Consider the following 16,750-nt stretch of genomic DNA (forward strand, 5'->3'; position numbering starts at 1 on the left):
AAGCTGAGGCAGGAGGATCACTTGAGCCAAGGAGTTTGAGACCAGCCTAGGCAATAACAAGACCCTATCTGTATAAACAAACAAACAAACAAACAAAAAATTAGCCAGGCGTGGTAGCGTGCACTTGTAGTCCCAACTACTTGGGTGGCTGAGGCAGGAGGATTGCTTAAGCCTAGGAGTTTGAGGCTACAGTGAGCTATGATGATGCCACAGTACCCCAGCCTGGGTAACAGAGTGAGACCTCATCTCTAAAAACAAAAGAAGGTGATTGGTTAACTTCACCTTTCAGATTACTTAAAAAAAGATAAAGGTTAAAGCAGATGGGATTTACTTTTTATGCTGAGTAAGGTAGACCAGAATCTCCTATTTTCAGGAAAAACTGGTCTGTTTGGGGATCTATCTGCTTCCTTAAATTTCAATTTAATTATTTAGCATTGGTTTGGTCTGGTCTGCTGGGATCTAGTGCGGGAGCTCAATACAAAACAATGGCCTCGCATTTTTATTTAACAGGTTGTTTCTGAGTTGCATCCTTTTTATCCTTTATAATAAACCAATAAATATAAGGAAAGTGTTTTCCTGAGTTCTGTGAGTTATTCTAGTGAATCACTGAACCTGAGGAGGGGCTTGTGGGAATCCCCAATTTGCAGGCAGCCAGTCACAAGTACAGGTGGCCCCCTGGGACTTAGAGGGATCTCACTATATTCCCCACGCTAGTCTTAAACTCCTGGACTCAAGTGATCCTCCCACCTCAGCCTCTTGGGACCACAGGCACAAGCCATTGCACCAGGCTCAGCCCTGGGACTTTTGACTGATGCCTGAAGTGGGGAAAGTCTTGTGGGACTAAGCCCTTAAGCTGTGGGATCCGTGCTAACTCCAGGAGTTGCTATTAGAATTGAATTGTTGGACACCCAGTTGGTGTCAGAATCAGAGAATGGGATGTTGGTGTGAAAAACCCCACAAAACTTGATGTCAGAAAAAAAGACACTGTAGGTGGTCAGTCAGGTGATGAGCTCACTGGAGCCAAGGCCCTAGAATAGTATAAAGGGCCTGAGAAATTCACTGATTGTCAGATGGTTGCTTCTAATGGCACCAAACAGCTTAAATAAAGAGAATGACAAGTTCAAGATTTGTTTTGTTTTGTGACAGAGTCTCACTCTGTTGCTGGGCTAGAGTGCCGTGGCATCAGCCTAACTCACAGCAACCTCAAACTCCTGGGCTCAAGTAATCCTTCTGCCTCAACCTCCCAAGTAGCTGGGACTACAGGCATGCGCCACCATGCCCGGCTAATTTTTTTCTATATATTTTTAGTTGGCCAATTAATTTCTTTCTATTTTTTTTAGTAGAGATGGGGTCTCGCTCTTGCTCAGGCTGGTTTTGAACTCCTGATCTTGAGTGATCCGCCCCCCTCGGCCTCCCAGAGTCCTAGGATTACAGGCATGAGCCACTGCACCTGGCCAAGTTCAAGTTTTTAGCAGCTTGTGTCAAGGAACAATATGAAAACTTTCTCAACTCTGCCAAAGGAGTCTCTTGCAGCCATGGAGCTGAGACAGCGCGTTATCAAACCCAAGGGCTGACTCTGTGTGTTCCAGATTAAAACGCGGGTGGAATCATCGCCTCACTGAGCCTTTTGCGTGAAAGTCAGGCGCTGAGCAGGACAGAGCACTGGGAAAGCAGACTCGCCATGTGGACACGCAATGGGCAGTTTGCAGCCTGCTTTCCTGCCCTGTAGCTCCAGCGACACAGCGGGCCACTCCCTCTTCCTTCCCGCCCTCCTCACAGGGCTCCCTTCCCAGGCTGCTTTGCTGGCTCTTCCTCGTCTCAACGCAGGTGCCCAGGGCTTGGTCCCGGCCTCATTTCTTCTCTGTCTACACTCCCCCGGAGAGCTCACCCAGTGTGTGGCTCTGAATACCATCTACCACTGACAATGCCATTTCTTACCTGCCACCCAAGCCTCTTCAACTCCCGACGGGAAAGTGCCACTGTCCTGTCAGCGTCACCACTTGGATATGCAACTGGCATTTCATCTAAACCCACCACAACTGCTGCCCCCATCCCCAACTCCTCCCCCACGGGCTTCCACATGTGTGTCAGCGGTAGCTCCACCCCTCGGCATCATCTCCCACAGCCTCCATCCAAACCCTCAGCCGGCCTTGGCTCTGCCTTCAGAATACGCGCAGACTCGGGCCACTCTCAGCAGCTCCATCACGAGACCGTCTCTCACCTGCATTACCGCACCAGCCTGCAGACGTGCCCTGGCCCCACCAGCCTCGTCAAAATCTAGTCTTCATTCAGTAGCAGCCGGAGGGGTCCTTTTAAAATGTTCACCAAATCAAGTCACTCTGCTCAAAACCCTTTCAAGGCCCCGTTTCCAATGCCCCACATAATTGGCACCCCGCGACCTCTCTGACCTGGTCTTCCTCCTCTCCCCTCTTCCCCAACCACCCCAGTCTCCTCTCTGTTCTTCGCTCCTTGGGCCAAGGCCACGTTCAGAGCCTTTGCACCGGCTGTGGGATGCTCCTTACCTAGTCGGGGCCTTTGGTCACCTTCTCAGTGAGGCCTTCTTGCAACCCCCTCCCGCGGCCCTCCCCCGTCTCAGCACCCCCCAATACACCACATCTTTTACTTTTGTGTTTACTGTGTCTGCCCCCGCTAGAATGTCATCTCTCTGACAGCAGAGTTTGCCCATTGTGCCTACGCCCATATCCCCACTGCTCAGCACATGGTAGGCACTTAATAAGTGTGTTAGTGAGTTGGTGGAGTGAAGACATATGAAAGAATTCAGAAGAATCAGACCACCACCAACGCCCAGCCTCTTCTGCACCACCCTTGCCTGCCGGGGTGAGGCGCCGCGCTGGGAGACATCATGAAGGAGCGGCTCTGGAGAGGAAGCCCCTGTTCTGGGAGCCTCCTGCCCACCTCCTCAGGGTCTCCAATGCCTTAGAGCCCGGCTGTCTTGAGATCCTATTACAAAGTCAAGCCCCGAGGGGAATGCTTACATATCAAAGAATTGCAAGACTTTGTTATTTTATGTTGGCCAAAATATGGAGAATATGTGTGGGAACAGATTGAAGTCCTAGAGAAAGGAGATAAGAAAGCACATGGTTTATATTGGGCTGAATTCATCAATGCGGGTGCGCTGAGCAGAGATTTGGGATTCAATGTGTTGGCTCAAGCTGTTGAGGGTTGTTCTACATGTCTCCTTGGTCGGCTGAAAAAAGCTGGGTTTCACTAAATGCGGTCGACATGCCAAAAGCTCCCTAGGATAATGTCAAAACTCCAAAGCCTTAAGATTTAGTCATTCATTTGAAAATAATGTGAGACTGAATTTATCACGGACAACTCACCTTTTCCCTAGCCGAGCCCCTGGAGGAGGCGCAGGAGATGCTGTCCTCACTGAGGCCTTGGGAAATCCGTTGCTGAGGAAGGCATCTTTGAGAAGTTTTAGTTTGCTACTGCTAGTGTGACAAAGAACCACAAACGGAGGGGCTGAAACAACAGAAATTTATTGTCTCACAGTTCCAGGGGCCAGCAGTCTGAAATCAAGGGGTTGGCAGAGCCACGTTCCCTCTGAAGGAGCTAGGGCTTGCTGGACTGGCATGCCCACGCCAGTCTGACCTCAGCTTACTGCCTCTGCAATGACCTTATTTCCAAATAAGGTCACATGAGGAGGCATTATTGGGGGCTGCACAATTCAACCCATAGTATGCCCCATAGTCACTGTTCTCCATGGGTTAGGGATTCTGACAGGTAGATGCTAGACATGAAATGGCTCCTTGATTTCAGTACAGATACAAGGACCCTGGGTGACCTACTCACTAGGCCCTGAGAACCAAAACAGATGGGGAGGCACTGGAGTCCTGCTTATATTCCAAAAGAACATGAGGTCCAACCAACAGACCTGGCTGTAACAGAGGACCCTGCACCAGTTTTCCAGATAAAATCATTTCACAAATCCAGGGGCCCCTGGAGGAAGTGGGTGAGCACACTTTAAGGAGGGCCCTGTGAAAGCAGCACAGGTCCATACCGTCACCTTCCTCACAACCTCCCCAAAGGGACCTGTGGCCACCAACCAGGCGTGGCAGTCACTATTTCTGGTCTACCACAAAGCCATTTTTCAATTTTAATAAAATACTTTTGTTTAAACAACTGGCCAGGTGCAGTGGCTCACACCTGTAATCCCAGCACTTTGGGAGGCCAAGGCAGGAGAATTATTTGAGGCCAGGAGTTCTAGACCAGCCTGATTAATATAGCAAGACTTTGTCTCTACCAAAAATTTTTAAAAATTAGCTGTGTATGGTGGCATATATCTGTACTCTCACCTACTCAGGAGGCTGAGCTGGGAGGATCACTTGAGCCCAGGAATTCAAGTCTGCAGTAAGCTCTTAATGATTGCGACCCTACACTCCAGCCTGGGTGACAAAGTAAGACCCTGTCTCAAAAAATAATCTTAATAAAAATAAAATTTAAAAGACAATGTGCTCAGGCCAGCCATGGTGGCTCACACCTATAATCATATCATTCAGTGAGGCCGAGGTGGAAAGATGGTTTGAGCTCAGGAGTTTGAGACCAACCTGAACAAGAGAGAGACCCCATCTCTACTAAAAATATAAAAATTAGCCGAGAGTGGTGACACACATTTGTAGTCCCAGCTACTCTGGAGGCTGAGGCAGGAGAATTGCTTGAGCCCAGCAGTCAGAGGGTGCTGTGAGCTAGGCTGACGCCACAGCACTCTAGCCCAGTAGCCCAGGTGACAGAGCAAGTCTGTTGCCTGCGTCAGAGTGCCGTGGCATCAGCCTAGCTCACAGCAACCTCAGACTGCTGGGCTCAAGAGATCCTCTTGCCTCAGCCTCTGGAGTAGCTGGGACTACAGGCTCATGCCACCACGCCCAGCTAATTTTTTTATTTTTAATAGAGATGGAGTCTCATTCTTGCTCAGGGCTCAAGCTGGTCTTGAACTCCTAACCTCAAAGGATCCTCCCACCTTGGCCTCCCAGAGTGTCAGGATTATAGGCGTGAGCCACCACACCCCAGGGGATTAATAATGATTGGTCTAAACCAAACACTGCCCGATACAGATGATATATAAAAATCAAATATTGCTGAAACCTATATCTTTGCAATAATATTCCATTCTATCCAAATATCCTCTGACTCTATCTGATGACTATTGTTTCCCTTTTTTTCTTTTTCTTTTTCTTTTTTTTTTTTTTTTTTGAGACAGAGTCTTGCTTTGTTGCCCAGGCTAGAGTGAGTGCCGTGGCGTCAGCCTAGCTCACAGCAACCTCAAACTCCTGGGCTCAAGCGATCCTGCTGCCTCAGCCTCCCCAGTAGCTGGGACTACAGGAATGCGCCACCGTGCTCAGCTAATTTTTTCTATATATATTAGTTGACCAATTAATTTCTTTCTATTTATAGTAGAAACAGGGTCTCACTCTTGCTCAGGCTGGTTTCGAACTCCTGACCTCAAACAATCCACCCACCTCAGCCTCCCAGAGTGCTTACAGGCATGAACCACCGCACCCGGCCAGATGTTGTTTCCCAGTAACCCAAAATGCTACAAAACTCCTCAACATGATAATAATATAATTGCTCTTTCTAGGTTGTGGTAGAACCTTGGACCTGAAGAAAAATTCTGACAGTGTTATATTTTATTCCTTCTGTTGTTGCTTTCCTGCCAAAAACCTTCAAACCCTTCTTCAACAAATGCTGAGAAACCTCAAAGGAGGCCAGGTGCGCACACCAGGAACTCAGCGTCCAGAGATGGAGCGAGCACCCCTGAGCTGGCCCCGAGCTTCCCACCGGGAGGACAGCTGTGGCTGACGGCCCCCTAACTCCACAGAGCTGCCCCTCCCTCTGACCCTTGGAAGACACTGCTGGATGAGGCAGAGCCATAGCTGGTGGCCATCCCCCACCCCCAGAGGCAGCCCAGCCACAGCATCCTCTGCGCTGACACGCTGGGAGAGGCACAGGTGGCAGCCAGCCACGCCTAGCCCCATCTTGGCCATGGCGGAGCACCCTGCAACCTGCCTGCCCTCCACAGCCAGCCCCAGGGCAGGAAGTATGGACAGGCCAGTGTCATTCTGAGGCAGGGGAAAGGGAAAACCCTGCCTCTTGCTCCCACCTTCCCCACCCAAGATGCATGTGACAAAGAAAATACCAGAGAACTAGCCAACATGCAGCCCCTCCATCCTCCACCCAGCCTCTGAAAACCCTTCCCAAGGATGCCAACATTTGGGATCCCCATTTCTGGGGACCTCAGAATCCTTCCCTTAACAGTGCTCCACTCCAGATCCACACCCTCATACACAACCACCTGCCTCTTGCTTAGGGACAAGAGCCCAGGACCCCAGGTCAGCCCAGAGAAACTTCGGGCCCTTGCCCTGCCCACATATGCCAGGCCAGGCTCACTCTAGGCCTGCGGCCCCCAACCCCCAGGGCGAGGCTCAGTACTGGCCCATCACCCCCTGAGCCCTGCACCACCCTCCCTCCCTCCACCCGCAACACCCCACTCCACCCCGTTCCGGTCTATGGAAAAACTGTCCTCCATGAAACTGGTCCCTGGTGCCAAAAAGGTTGGGGACCGCTGCTCTAGGCAAACAATTCTTCTTCAGTGAGGGGTAAGCATGGGGGTGGGGGCTGAGTCCAACGCAGACAGGAAAGACCACAGGCGGGGCGCCTACAGAGTCGGCCAGAAAGAATACCTCACAAATAGAGAAGTGGCTACAGGATACAACCTTAAGGTATTGTTTTTTATTGCAAAGAATGCTGGACACAGTGTTAGGTGTGGCTGAGATCCAATACCATCCAGTTCAAGGAGAGCAGGAGAGCATGTGCAACACGGCACGTCGTCAGCCAGCACGGCGGAGACCTGGCAGCCAACCGGGCATGCTGCTGCCATGCAGAGACCACCCTACCCCCGCCCTAACCCCCAGATCCCCCCTGCCCTGTCCCCAGTCCCTGTAATGCATCCAGTCCAGCAGCTCCTGACTCCCCTTTGCACAGAGTGAGAAGGCCTTGGTGGTCTCGCCTCAGGTGACATCCAGACATACATGCCCAAAGGGACCCACCATGGCTAACAAATAAGCATGTCCAGGTGACAAAAGTTACCAAAACTCCAGCAGACAGAAGCAAAGGCTGCGGTCCCCGTGTCCCAAAGGCAGTGGTACGGTCCTCTGGCCCTGAGTCTAAGGGCTTGGGGCTCCAACAGGACACAGGTCCAGAAGGAGGATCGTATCCCAATTCCACCTGACATCTCTCCACCTGAGAAACCACCAGCTGGGGCCAGAGATGCTGATCTCTCTCAGGGGCAGATGGAGCCTGCAGGATGCAAAGCCCTAGAGGGGTAGAACAGGGGGCTGCTCTGCCAGGCACAGGCCAGGAAGGCTCTGGGTACAAAGTGGGCTTAGGATCCAGGGCTGTGGCTTCACCAAAGTCCACTGTGGGTAACAGAGCACCAAACTAGAAGTCCAGACTCTTTCTGACCCGGCCCCACTACTTGCCGGCCAGTGTCTTTGCCAGCTATAAAATGTAGCCGGAACCCACTCCCTAGACTCCCCCAGAACTTAGGGCATGACAGATGCGACTTCACGAGGCCATTTTCACCAGCTCCGCATGCACATGCATCAAAGCTGTGAAGTGGCTGGGAAATGCCCCCTTGCCCAGGGGCTGCCTCCGGTTGTCTTCTCCCTTCCCCAGGCCCACAGGTAGAGGCCAACAAACACAGGAACAGATTTTATAGGATCACAACGAGTTTATCCGAATCATTTATGGCAAATGCGTGTCTCTGCCACCAGTGTACACTCCTGCATGGACACGGGCAGCAGCAGGTGAGAGGCCACCTCCTCCCCAGCTGCCAGTGTGCACAGCAGGGAAGGGGCAAGGCGATGGCAGCCTCTCCCTTGAGCACTTCGGTGTGTGCGACAGGAAGGTCACTCGCACAGCTGTCCTGTCTTTAGGTGGCTTCGTGTGAGAGCAGCCCGGAAGGCGTACCGTAGCCACCAGCTCCCCCGAGTTTCCCAGTTGGGGAGGGGCGACCACAAACTCTCCCTTCTGCACGTTTCTGTGCATCACAACATGCTGAAGCACGCTGCTTTCGCGAGTGTCCACAGATACAGTCACATGGGTACACAGCCTGGCCAGTGGCTGCCCAGGAGGCAGCTGCCTTGGCTGCCGCTCTTTGTCCCTGTTGGGAAAGGCTGACCTCTGGCTCATGAAGTGGCCCAGAGAGGACAGTAGAGGTCCTGCAGGGGGTCGCCAGATCCTCCCCAGACAGCAGGTCCACAGCAGGAACAGCAAGCACTTTCTGTTTCACATTTTAGAGTTTCACACTTCACAAAGCCAAGCGACCGGTGAGAGGGAACGCCTAAGAGCTGCAACAGAAGGACGCGGTGCCGGGCAAGCTCTCACCAGCCCGTGCGGGCGCAGTCTGGCCGAGTGAGCCTTATCAGCAGGTCAGGAACCACGTATGACCTTGTCACGGTCAACAAAGAGGTGGGCTGGGGCAGATTCTGAGCACCACCAGCCACACATGGCTTCAAGAATGTTCCTGCATGGTGACTATCACACAGACCAGGAGGCCTGGAAAAACCTTGTCTACAGTGATCAGTGCCTGCCCAGGGGTCACGGCGAATGCAACGGTCACTGGTGAGCAGGGACTGTGACAAGGGCTTCCTCCGGAGGTCTTGAGATGTCTACATTCTGTACAACAACACAAACAGAGAACATTCACCTTGTGGCAGGAATAGAAGGGACACCTGCTGTCAGCTTTTCTGATCGCTTGGCCCATCGGGGCTCAAGTTCTCACCTCAGCAGGACTAGACCCCTGACTCTAGACCCCAGCCGTCTCTAAGAACGTAGGGTCAAGAGCTTCGTGCCACAGTGGGCAGACAGACAACAGAACAATGCCAGGCGTGGAGGGTGCCACCCGTTGCCTGCTCCACTGCAGGCAGGTCAGGCCATACCCAGAGCAAGGCCATCCCCATCTCCTCTCTCAGGGCTGGGTCAACTAGGGAGGAACCCTGGCTTGGGGCTTTCATCTTCAGTGGGGCAAGGAAGGGGTTCAGCATCTGGGGGTGCCTCAGATGGTGTCAGATACAGCCCCAGAAGCTTGTGGACATCTCCTAATCTGCAGCCTAGTCTGTTCCCTTGGGACTAGAGCACAGGGCCCCCGGGAGCCCCTGAAGTCCACAGCTGGCCCCCACTCAGCTACAGAGCCCAGGTGCCTCGTGCCTGAGGAATAGGGGGCTTGAGACTTCCTTCAGCTCTATGAGGCTGTCCCATGTGACCCCTGATCCTGGTGGCCAATCCTCTAGGCTTTGGGCCTCGGAACCATCACCTGCAGGGGTCACTGAAGACTGGGACTGTAGCCTTATGTGACATGACATGCTCAGATCTGCAGGGAGGGAGACGTGGCCCCCATGGCCCACACCCTGGGCTCATGGACTAGCCACTGGAATCGTGGGAGCAGGTGCAATTCTCACTGCGGGCCAGGCTTCCTGAGGGCCCCCTTTCCCACCACAGCCTGCCCTCAGCATAGGCCAGGAGACTCTGGGATTTTGTCCACCTGAAAGGGAACCAGCCAGGAAACTGTGGCCAATAGAATATTTTCTCTGAGCAGCACCCACCCAGAGGCAAGAAGAGTGACTGTCAGCCACGCCATGGCTGTGGGCTGGTGGGGTCAGCCCCCGAAGGCTGCCAGGCCCAGGGGCCTCTCTCACCATCCCCCTGTCAGTGCTGGGGTCCAGTGTGACCTGGACTTTCCTCAGCACAAAGGATGCCTGTTAGGACGTGTCCTCCCCTGTGACCTGTGGGTGCCAGACTAGGCCTGGGCCAGACTTGGCGAAGACACACACAGATGCTCAGAGCACAGGGGAACGAAGCCTGCACGGTGACTGGTCCCGGCTGGGGCAGCAGCCCTGGGAAGGAATAGGACAGGTCCACACATCTCTCCCTGTGGGGCTTAAGGCCAAGGGGCTGCAGGTGAGCATGGGCACCCGGCAGCCTGGGCCAGATGTCCTGGTCCAGCCCAAGGCCTGCACCCTCAGCAGGGCCCCAGGGCCCAAGCAGGCCCCATCGTGGACAGCAATAGGAATGGATGAGGCCCAGGAGCCTTCTCGGCACAGTGCATTCCAGGAACTGGGACTAGGGGTCCCAGAAGGGTAGGGCCTGCCCTTGGCCTCGGGGAGAGGTAACCAGCAGTGTGGAGGGATCTCATGCAGGCACTGAGAGTGGCTCTGGGCAACACCTTGAGGAGCTTCCACCTTAGACAAGGCACTTGGGGAACAGGGGTGGCGAGCTGCTCTTCTAGAGGAAGGTCCTTGCCCTGTGCTGACCCCCTCAGCATTGGCACTGCGCTTTCCCTGACAAAGCGTGATGATTTTAATTTTTAATTAAATGATAATTTAAATATTATAATATCATTATATTATATAATATTATAATATTTAAAAAATAATTTAAATTTTAACTTAATGTTTTGATTTTTCTTCTTTTTTGAGACAGAGTCTCATTTTGTTGCCCGGGCTAGAGTGAGTGCCGTGGCGTCAGCCTAGCTCACAGCAACCTCAAACTCCTGGGCTCAAGTAATCCTGCTGCCTCAGCCTTCCAAGTAGCTGGGACTACAGGCATGCGCCACCATGCCTGGCTAATTTTTTCTATATATATTAGTTGGCCAATTAATTTCTTTCTATTTATAGTACAGACAGGGTCTCGCTCTTGCTCAGGCTGGTTTTGACTCCTGACCTCGAGCAATCCGCCCGCCTCAGCCTCCCAGAGTGCTAGGATTAGAGGCATGAGCCACCGCGCCCGGCCGATAACTGTTTTAATTTTTAAAGGTGCTGGAGTTGGAGGAGGTACTCATGAGGCCTGGGCTGGAGGTGGGGGGGGGCGAGGTGGGGGGCATCCCCACCTGCCCTCTGAACGCCTGGGGCCTCTTTCTCACCCTCCTTGCCTCAGACCTCCATGGGGTTGCTGGGAAGTCCATCACGGCCTCACCCAGGTACTTCCTAGCCTGGTGGCCCAGCTCCAGGGACTTCCCTTTCCCCAGGGCAGCTGGTCTTGGGAAGGCCTACGGCAGGGCCACCCCAGCGCCAGGCCCTCCCTGACCACAGCACAGCCTTGGCAGAAGCTCCCTCTGGCAGGTGCCTCAGCTGGGCCTGGCCCTGGGTATGTGGTGCCTGGACACCCCCAGGAGCACACCCGCCACCCCAGCAGTGCTACCTGAGGCCTGTCCCGGTGCGTGTTCACAGCTGCCACGTTCAGGAAAATGGACTCCACTTTACAACCTGCCAAAGGAAAGACGCAAATCCATCCGCCTCCAGAAAGGTAGCTAGAGCCCCAGAGGACAGAAGCTCTCTCAGGAGGAGGCTGAGTTCTGGGCAATGGAACAGGCATCTCTGCTCCGGGGAGCACAGAGTGGAAGGATGAGGGGCCCTGCCAGTGTTTATCCTCGGGTGACCGCCCAGACAGGGCCACACCAAGGCCCAAGCTACCTAACCCTGGGACCAAGAGCAGTCGGGGTACAACAGGCCTAAGTTCAACATGGAGTCACTTACTCTCACATTCTTCAGGGCCCTAAAACCACCCAACCCCAGCTCTGCCATGCAAGGCCCAGTCAGTCTTGTGCCAGGTGCCCAGTGGGGTTGGGGACGAGGGATTATCACACATTGGAATGACACCAGCTGCCACTGAGCTCCACAGTCATCCTCCTAAGAGCACCTGTATTAAAGGGGAGAGCTGAGACCCAAGAGAGTAGGAAGTTGCCTGAGGTCTCTGCTGGCACAGCCAGGGGCAGGGGTGGGACTCAAACTGCTCGGAGCCAAGAATGTTTTAAGGTCTAGGCTGTGTGGGCTGTGGGGCTTTGTAAAAACCAGTAGAAAAGCCCCTCATGAAGGTGGGCGATGGTTAAGGACAGATCACTGGGGAGGTTTCCTGAGGCTACGAACTGTTATTTTACAATAAACTTTAAAAGCAAATTGGCCTAGCACTCTGGGAGGCCGAGGTGGGAGGATCGCTCAAGGTCAGGAGTTCAAGACCAGCCTGAGCAAGAGCGAGACCCGTCTCTACTAAAAATAGAAAGAAATTCATTGGCCAACTAAAAATATATAGAAAAAATTAGCCGGGCATAGTGGTACATGCCTGTAGTCCCAGCTACTCGGGAGGCTGAGGGAGGAGGATTGCTTGAGCCCAGGAGTTTGAGGTTGCTGTGAGCTAGGCTGATGCCACAGCACTCTAGCCTGGGCAACAGAGTGAAACTCTGTCTCAAAAAAAGCAAATTGGGCAAAACTCAGTGGAAATCAAGCAGTGGAGAGGGGGAATGGGGGATGGGTAAAAACCTACCTAATGGCCACACTTATAACCCTGACTCAAGCACAACGAAAGCAATCCATGTAACAAAAAAATTTGTGCCCCTGCAATATTTTGAAATAATAATTTAAAAAGAAAAGCAAATTGGGAAAAGTAGTCAGGTGGGGGAGGAGGAATGGGTTTCTAATGGGATTTTCAAGAAATTTACAGAAAATCGTGGAGCCCTGCAGAGATCCAAGGTGGTGGCAACCCAAGGTCAATGTGTGGAAGCTTCCTTACCATAAGCCACAGGGGTCAGCTTCAGGACAGTGTGCAGCGGGCACTTGAGGTAGGGCAGCTGTTCTGTGGACAGAGGGGAGTGCTGGCACTCAGTGGATGCCTGGTGACAGTCCCCCCTCTCTCTCACACACCCCTCCACCACCTCCCTAGGGCAAGGCCCCACCTGCCGCCTTGTCCAGGAAGTAGGCCAGGAGGCAGCGCATCACTGCCTGGTGGCAGACGACTAGCACGTTCTCTTGCCTCTCCAGCTCCATGATGACAGGCTCCAGTCGCTGGACCAGGTCCTCATAGGACTGCCAGGGCAAGCAGGGAGGTGTCCGTCAGCCCGGCTCCAGGGAGGGCTGGACACAGCCTGGGTAACAGGCTGCCTTCCCACTCCTGGCGTTGCACACCATCCTGGATGGCTGAAGCTGGGTCTCCTCCAGCCTGGCTCCTGAGGGCGCGGGGGTGGGCAGCTGCCCCTAGAGGACTGCGATAGTGACATGTCTGGCTTGAGAAGGAAGCTGGGGGTGGGTCTGTGAGCAGCTTGGGGAAGCGGCTGCCCCTCCATTCCCAGGGCCAGGTCCTAGTAGGACTGAGCGAGCAGGACTAGGCCTCAGGCTCCATCCCAGGGGCCATCCGTGCCCACCATGGGGCTCTGCACCTAACGCTCAGCTATGGAACTCATGTGCTGGCACCTGTGGTGGGAAAGACACTGTCTGTCCCCTTTCAGCCATAGCAGACAGAGCGTACTGGCAGGAGCTGCCAGGGAGGGAGCAAGGCCCAGGTACTTACTGGAGTGTGACCTATCCTGCAATCCGCCTGCCCTGCACCCTCCTTCTCCCCCTCCCCTTCCCAGGGGTAATGGACACCTTGGAGGGTCCTTGGCCAACCTCTCAGCAGGCAACTGTAGAAGCTTTCCCCAGGAGGCTGGGCCTGGGGGGGGGTAGTTTTCTCCTTTTGTACACAATGAAGAGTCCTTCAAAAAAATGGCCTTGAGCAGTAGTAACTGAATTTGCCCAAACTTTGATTAGGAAGCAATACCAACACATTGATTCGCACTGGCCCCTGCAGTTCTGGGAAAATCCTAGATCAATTCTTTTGGTAACTTTAATTTTCTGGCCAATTTTTACCCTGGATTCTCAAGTTTGAGGAGCCAGCTGCTTTGTTTCTCCTCAGTGTTATCTGTTGGTTCTAAACCTGAACTCTGCCTCACAGCGTGAGCGAGGAATGGTGAAGGTCACCGAGAACAGAACCATCCCGAGGACAGGGGATTATACGGGCCTGCGGGCCTAGTGTCTGTGTAGCTACAACTCATCTGTGGAGGTCTCCCTGGGTCTGGAACCAGGGCTGGGGGCGGGGCCTGGAGGCATAGGAGGGATGGGATGGGACCATCCTGTGACAAGGGGAAGCATCCAGAGAAGGGTGAGGGCCCAGGGCAGGGGCGTGAGTGAGCTAAGATGACCCTCAGGCCTAGCATGGTGTCCCCGACTCCTCAGCCACTTGAGCATCCTGCAAAGGACTGACAATTCCCGGGAAAGGAGCTGGCTGGGAATCCCAGGGCACCGTGAACTAGCAACAGGGTTCCCAGGAAAGTCTAATCCACAGAACCAGGCCCACTCACCTTGGCCTTGCCCGTCCCAATTCCCCACCCCTGGGAAGCGGGAAGACAAAAATGAGCAGCAGAGACCAATGGCCCCATGGCTGGATGCCTGCCCTGTGGGGCGTTGTCCACCCACCACTCAAGGGAGGGCCTGAGGCCCGGGCCACACAGCTGGGAGGTGATGGGGAGAAACACCCAGGCTGGCCGGGCTCTAGGCAGACCGCTCTGCTGCCCACACAGGCTCTGCAGAGCCCCGCAGGCCGCAGCGGCAGATGGTACTCCCAGGCAGACAGCAAGTGTCTGGGACGGAGCCCCAAATCCCACCTACCTCTCCCTTGGGGTACCGGTACCGGTACTTGTCCTGGTCCCGCAGGGCAAACTCCAGTGGATAATGATCCTGAATTTCCTCGTAGGTCATTTCCTCACAGACACCCTAGGGAGATACAGCAGTCATCACAGCTCCCATTGGAGGCCTGGAGGACCAGCCCTGGGGGGTAGGGCAGGGAGGGGGCATCTGGCAAAGGAGACCAGGTTTGCCGGGCATTCCTGGGCCAAGGGACCCTCCCAGCCCGGAGTTTGGAAACTGTCTGGGCAGAGCAGGCCCTCTAGGAACACTGAGCATGGGGTGGCCCCTCGTTTGTAAAGAGCTCCCAGATAAGCTTGTCTACTCCTCCATCATCCATCCCTGCAGTTTATGCCATAAAAATAAACAGAAATGCTAATTACATATCTTTTCTTGTATGTCTTTTTGTGCTATGGAAATTCTACTTGTGAGTATAGATTGTTGTGGAAACTATGAAGCAAAACTTCATCTTGTCACACACACATAGAGCATAGATTGTCATCTAAAAATGACAGAAAGAAAAAGAAAAGACAGCCAAGAAGAATACTGATTGAAAAATACTGAAGTGTCATTTCAGAGGCCTGACAGGTCCAGAGTAAGTCACACCATCTCTTCATTAGCCATGACCACCCCGACTGAGACCACTTCATGAGCAGCATTATGAACCACTTCCTGGGGACCCTGTGAAGAGTGACACCCTCCCCCTATTCACTCCTCTGCCAAGGAGCCCAGGAATATCTGAAGTGACCAGTGCCTGTCCTTCTGAGGCTGAAGCCAAGAGCCAGCAGAGAGGACACACCCAGGGAGAGGAAGAAGCAATGAAATGCCCTTGATAAAAAGCTGCTGGTTTCTGCCTTTGTTCTAGGATTTTCCTACAACATCTTGGAGTCAAAGTTGTCAATTAAAAAAAGAAAAATAAAAAAGAAACTGTAGGCCGGGCGCGGTGGCTCACGCCTGTAATCCTAGTTCTCTGGGAGGCTGAGGCGGGTGGATCATTTGAGCTCAGGAGTTTGAGACCAGCCTGAGCAAGAGCGAGACCCCGTCTCTACTAAAAATTAAAAAAAAAAGTTAATTGGCCAACTGAAAATGGAAAAAATAAATAAATAAATAAAAATTAAAAAAAAAAAAAAGAAACTGTATAGCTATAAATGCCTGTATCAAAAAAGAAGAAAGAGGCTGGGTGCGGTGGCTCACGCCTGTAATCCTAGCACTCTGGGAGGCCGGGGCAGGCGGATTGCTCGAGGTTGGGAGTTTGAAACCATCCTGAGCGAGACCCCGTCTCTACTAAAAATAGAAAGAAATTAATTGACCAACTAAAAATATATATACAAAAAATTAGCTGGGCATGGTGGTGCATGCCTGTAGTCCCAGCTACTTGGGAGGCTGAGACAGGAGGATCGCTTGAGCCCAGGAGTTTGAGGTTGCTGTGAGCTAGGCTGACGCCACGGCACTCACTCTAGCCAGGGCAACAAAAAGTGAGACTCTGTCTCAAAAAAAAAAAAAGAAGAAAGACCCCAAATCAGTTTTTTTTTTTTTTTTTTTTGAGACAGAGTCTCACTTTGTTGCCCAGGCTAGAGTGAGTGCCGTGGCGTCAGCCTAGCTCACAGCAACCTCAAACTCCTGGCTCAAGCAATCCTCCTGCCTCAGCCTCCCAAGTAGCTGGGACTACGGGCATTCGCCACCATGCCTGGCTAATTTTTTGTATATATATTAGTTGGCCAATTAATTTGTTTCTATTTATAGTAGAGACGGGGTCTCGCTCTTGCTCAGGCTAGTTTTGAACTCCTGACCTGAAGCAATCCGCCCGCCTTGGCCTCCCAGAGAGCTAGGATTACAGGCGTGAGCCACCGCGCCCGGCCAATTTTTTTTTTGAGACAGTCTCACTCTGTTGCCCAGGCTAGAGTGAGTGCCATGGCGTCAGCCTAGCTCACAGCAACCTCAAACTCCTGGGCTCAAGCAATCCTCCTGCCTCAGCCTCCCAAGTAGCTGGGACTACAGGCATGTGCCACCATGCCTGGCTAATTTTTTCTATTTATATTAGTTGGTCAATTAATTTCTTTCTATTTATAGTAGAGACGGGGTCTCGCTCTTGCTCAGGCTGGTTTCAAACTCCTGACATTGAGTGATCTGCCCGCCTCGGCCTCCCAGAGTGCTAGGATTACAGGCATGAGCCGCCGCGCCCAGCAAAATCAATAATTTCTATTGGAAAAAGAAGAACAAATTAAACCTAAAGCAAGTAGAAG

General features: G+C 52.9%; 1 protein-coding gene across 2 annotated transcripts in view; it reads right to left on the reverse strand.

The window, feature by feature from the left end:
• Positions 1-6,721: 6,721 nt before the first annotated feature.
• Positions 6,722-16,750, reverse strand: part of PFKFB4 (6-phosphofructo-2-kinase/fructose-2,6-biphosphatase 4) — a 46,575-nt gene continuing 36,546 nt past the window's right edge. For both annotated transcript variants that reach the window (XM_012771181.3, XM_012771180.3), the window contains exons 10-14: positions 14,493-14,597; positions 12,746-12,875; positions 12,583-12,645; positions 11,218-11,282; positions 6,722-8,697 (exon numbers count right to left, since the gene is read on the reverse strand). In XM_012771181.3, coding sequence (XP_012626635.1) covers positions 8,638-8,697; positions 11,218-11,282; positions 12,583-12,645; positions 12,746-12,875; positions 14,493-14,597 — 423 coding nt within the window. In that variant the 3' untranslated portion in view covers positions 6,722-8,637. The remainder of the gene's footprint in view (positions 8,698-11,217; positions 11,283-12,582; positions 12,646-12,745; positions 12,876-14,492; positions 14,598-16,750) is intronic.

This window comes from Microcebus murinus, chromosome 1 (assembly GCF_040939455.1).
Source record: "Microcebus murinus isolate Inina chromosome 1, M.murinus_Inina_mat1.0, whole genome shotgun sequence".
Lineage (NCBI taxonomy): Eukaryota > Metazoa > Chordata > Mammalia > Primates > Cheirogaleidae > Microcebus > Microcebus murinus.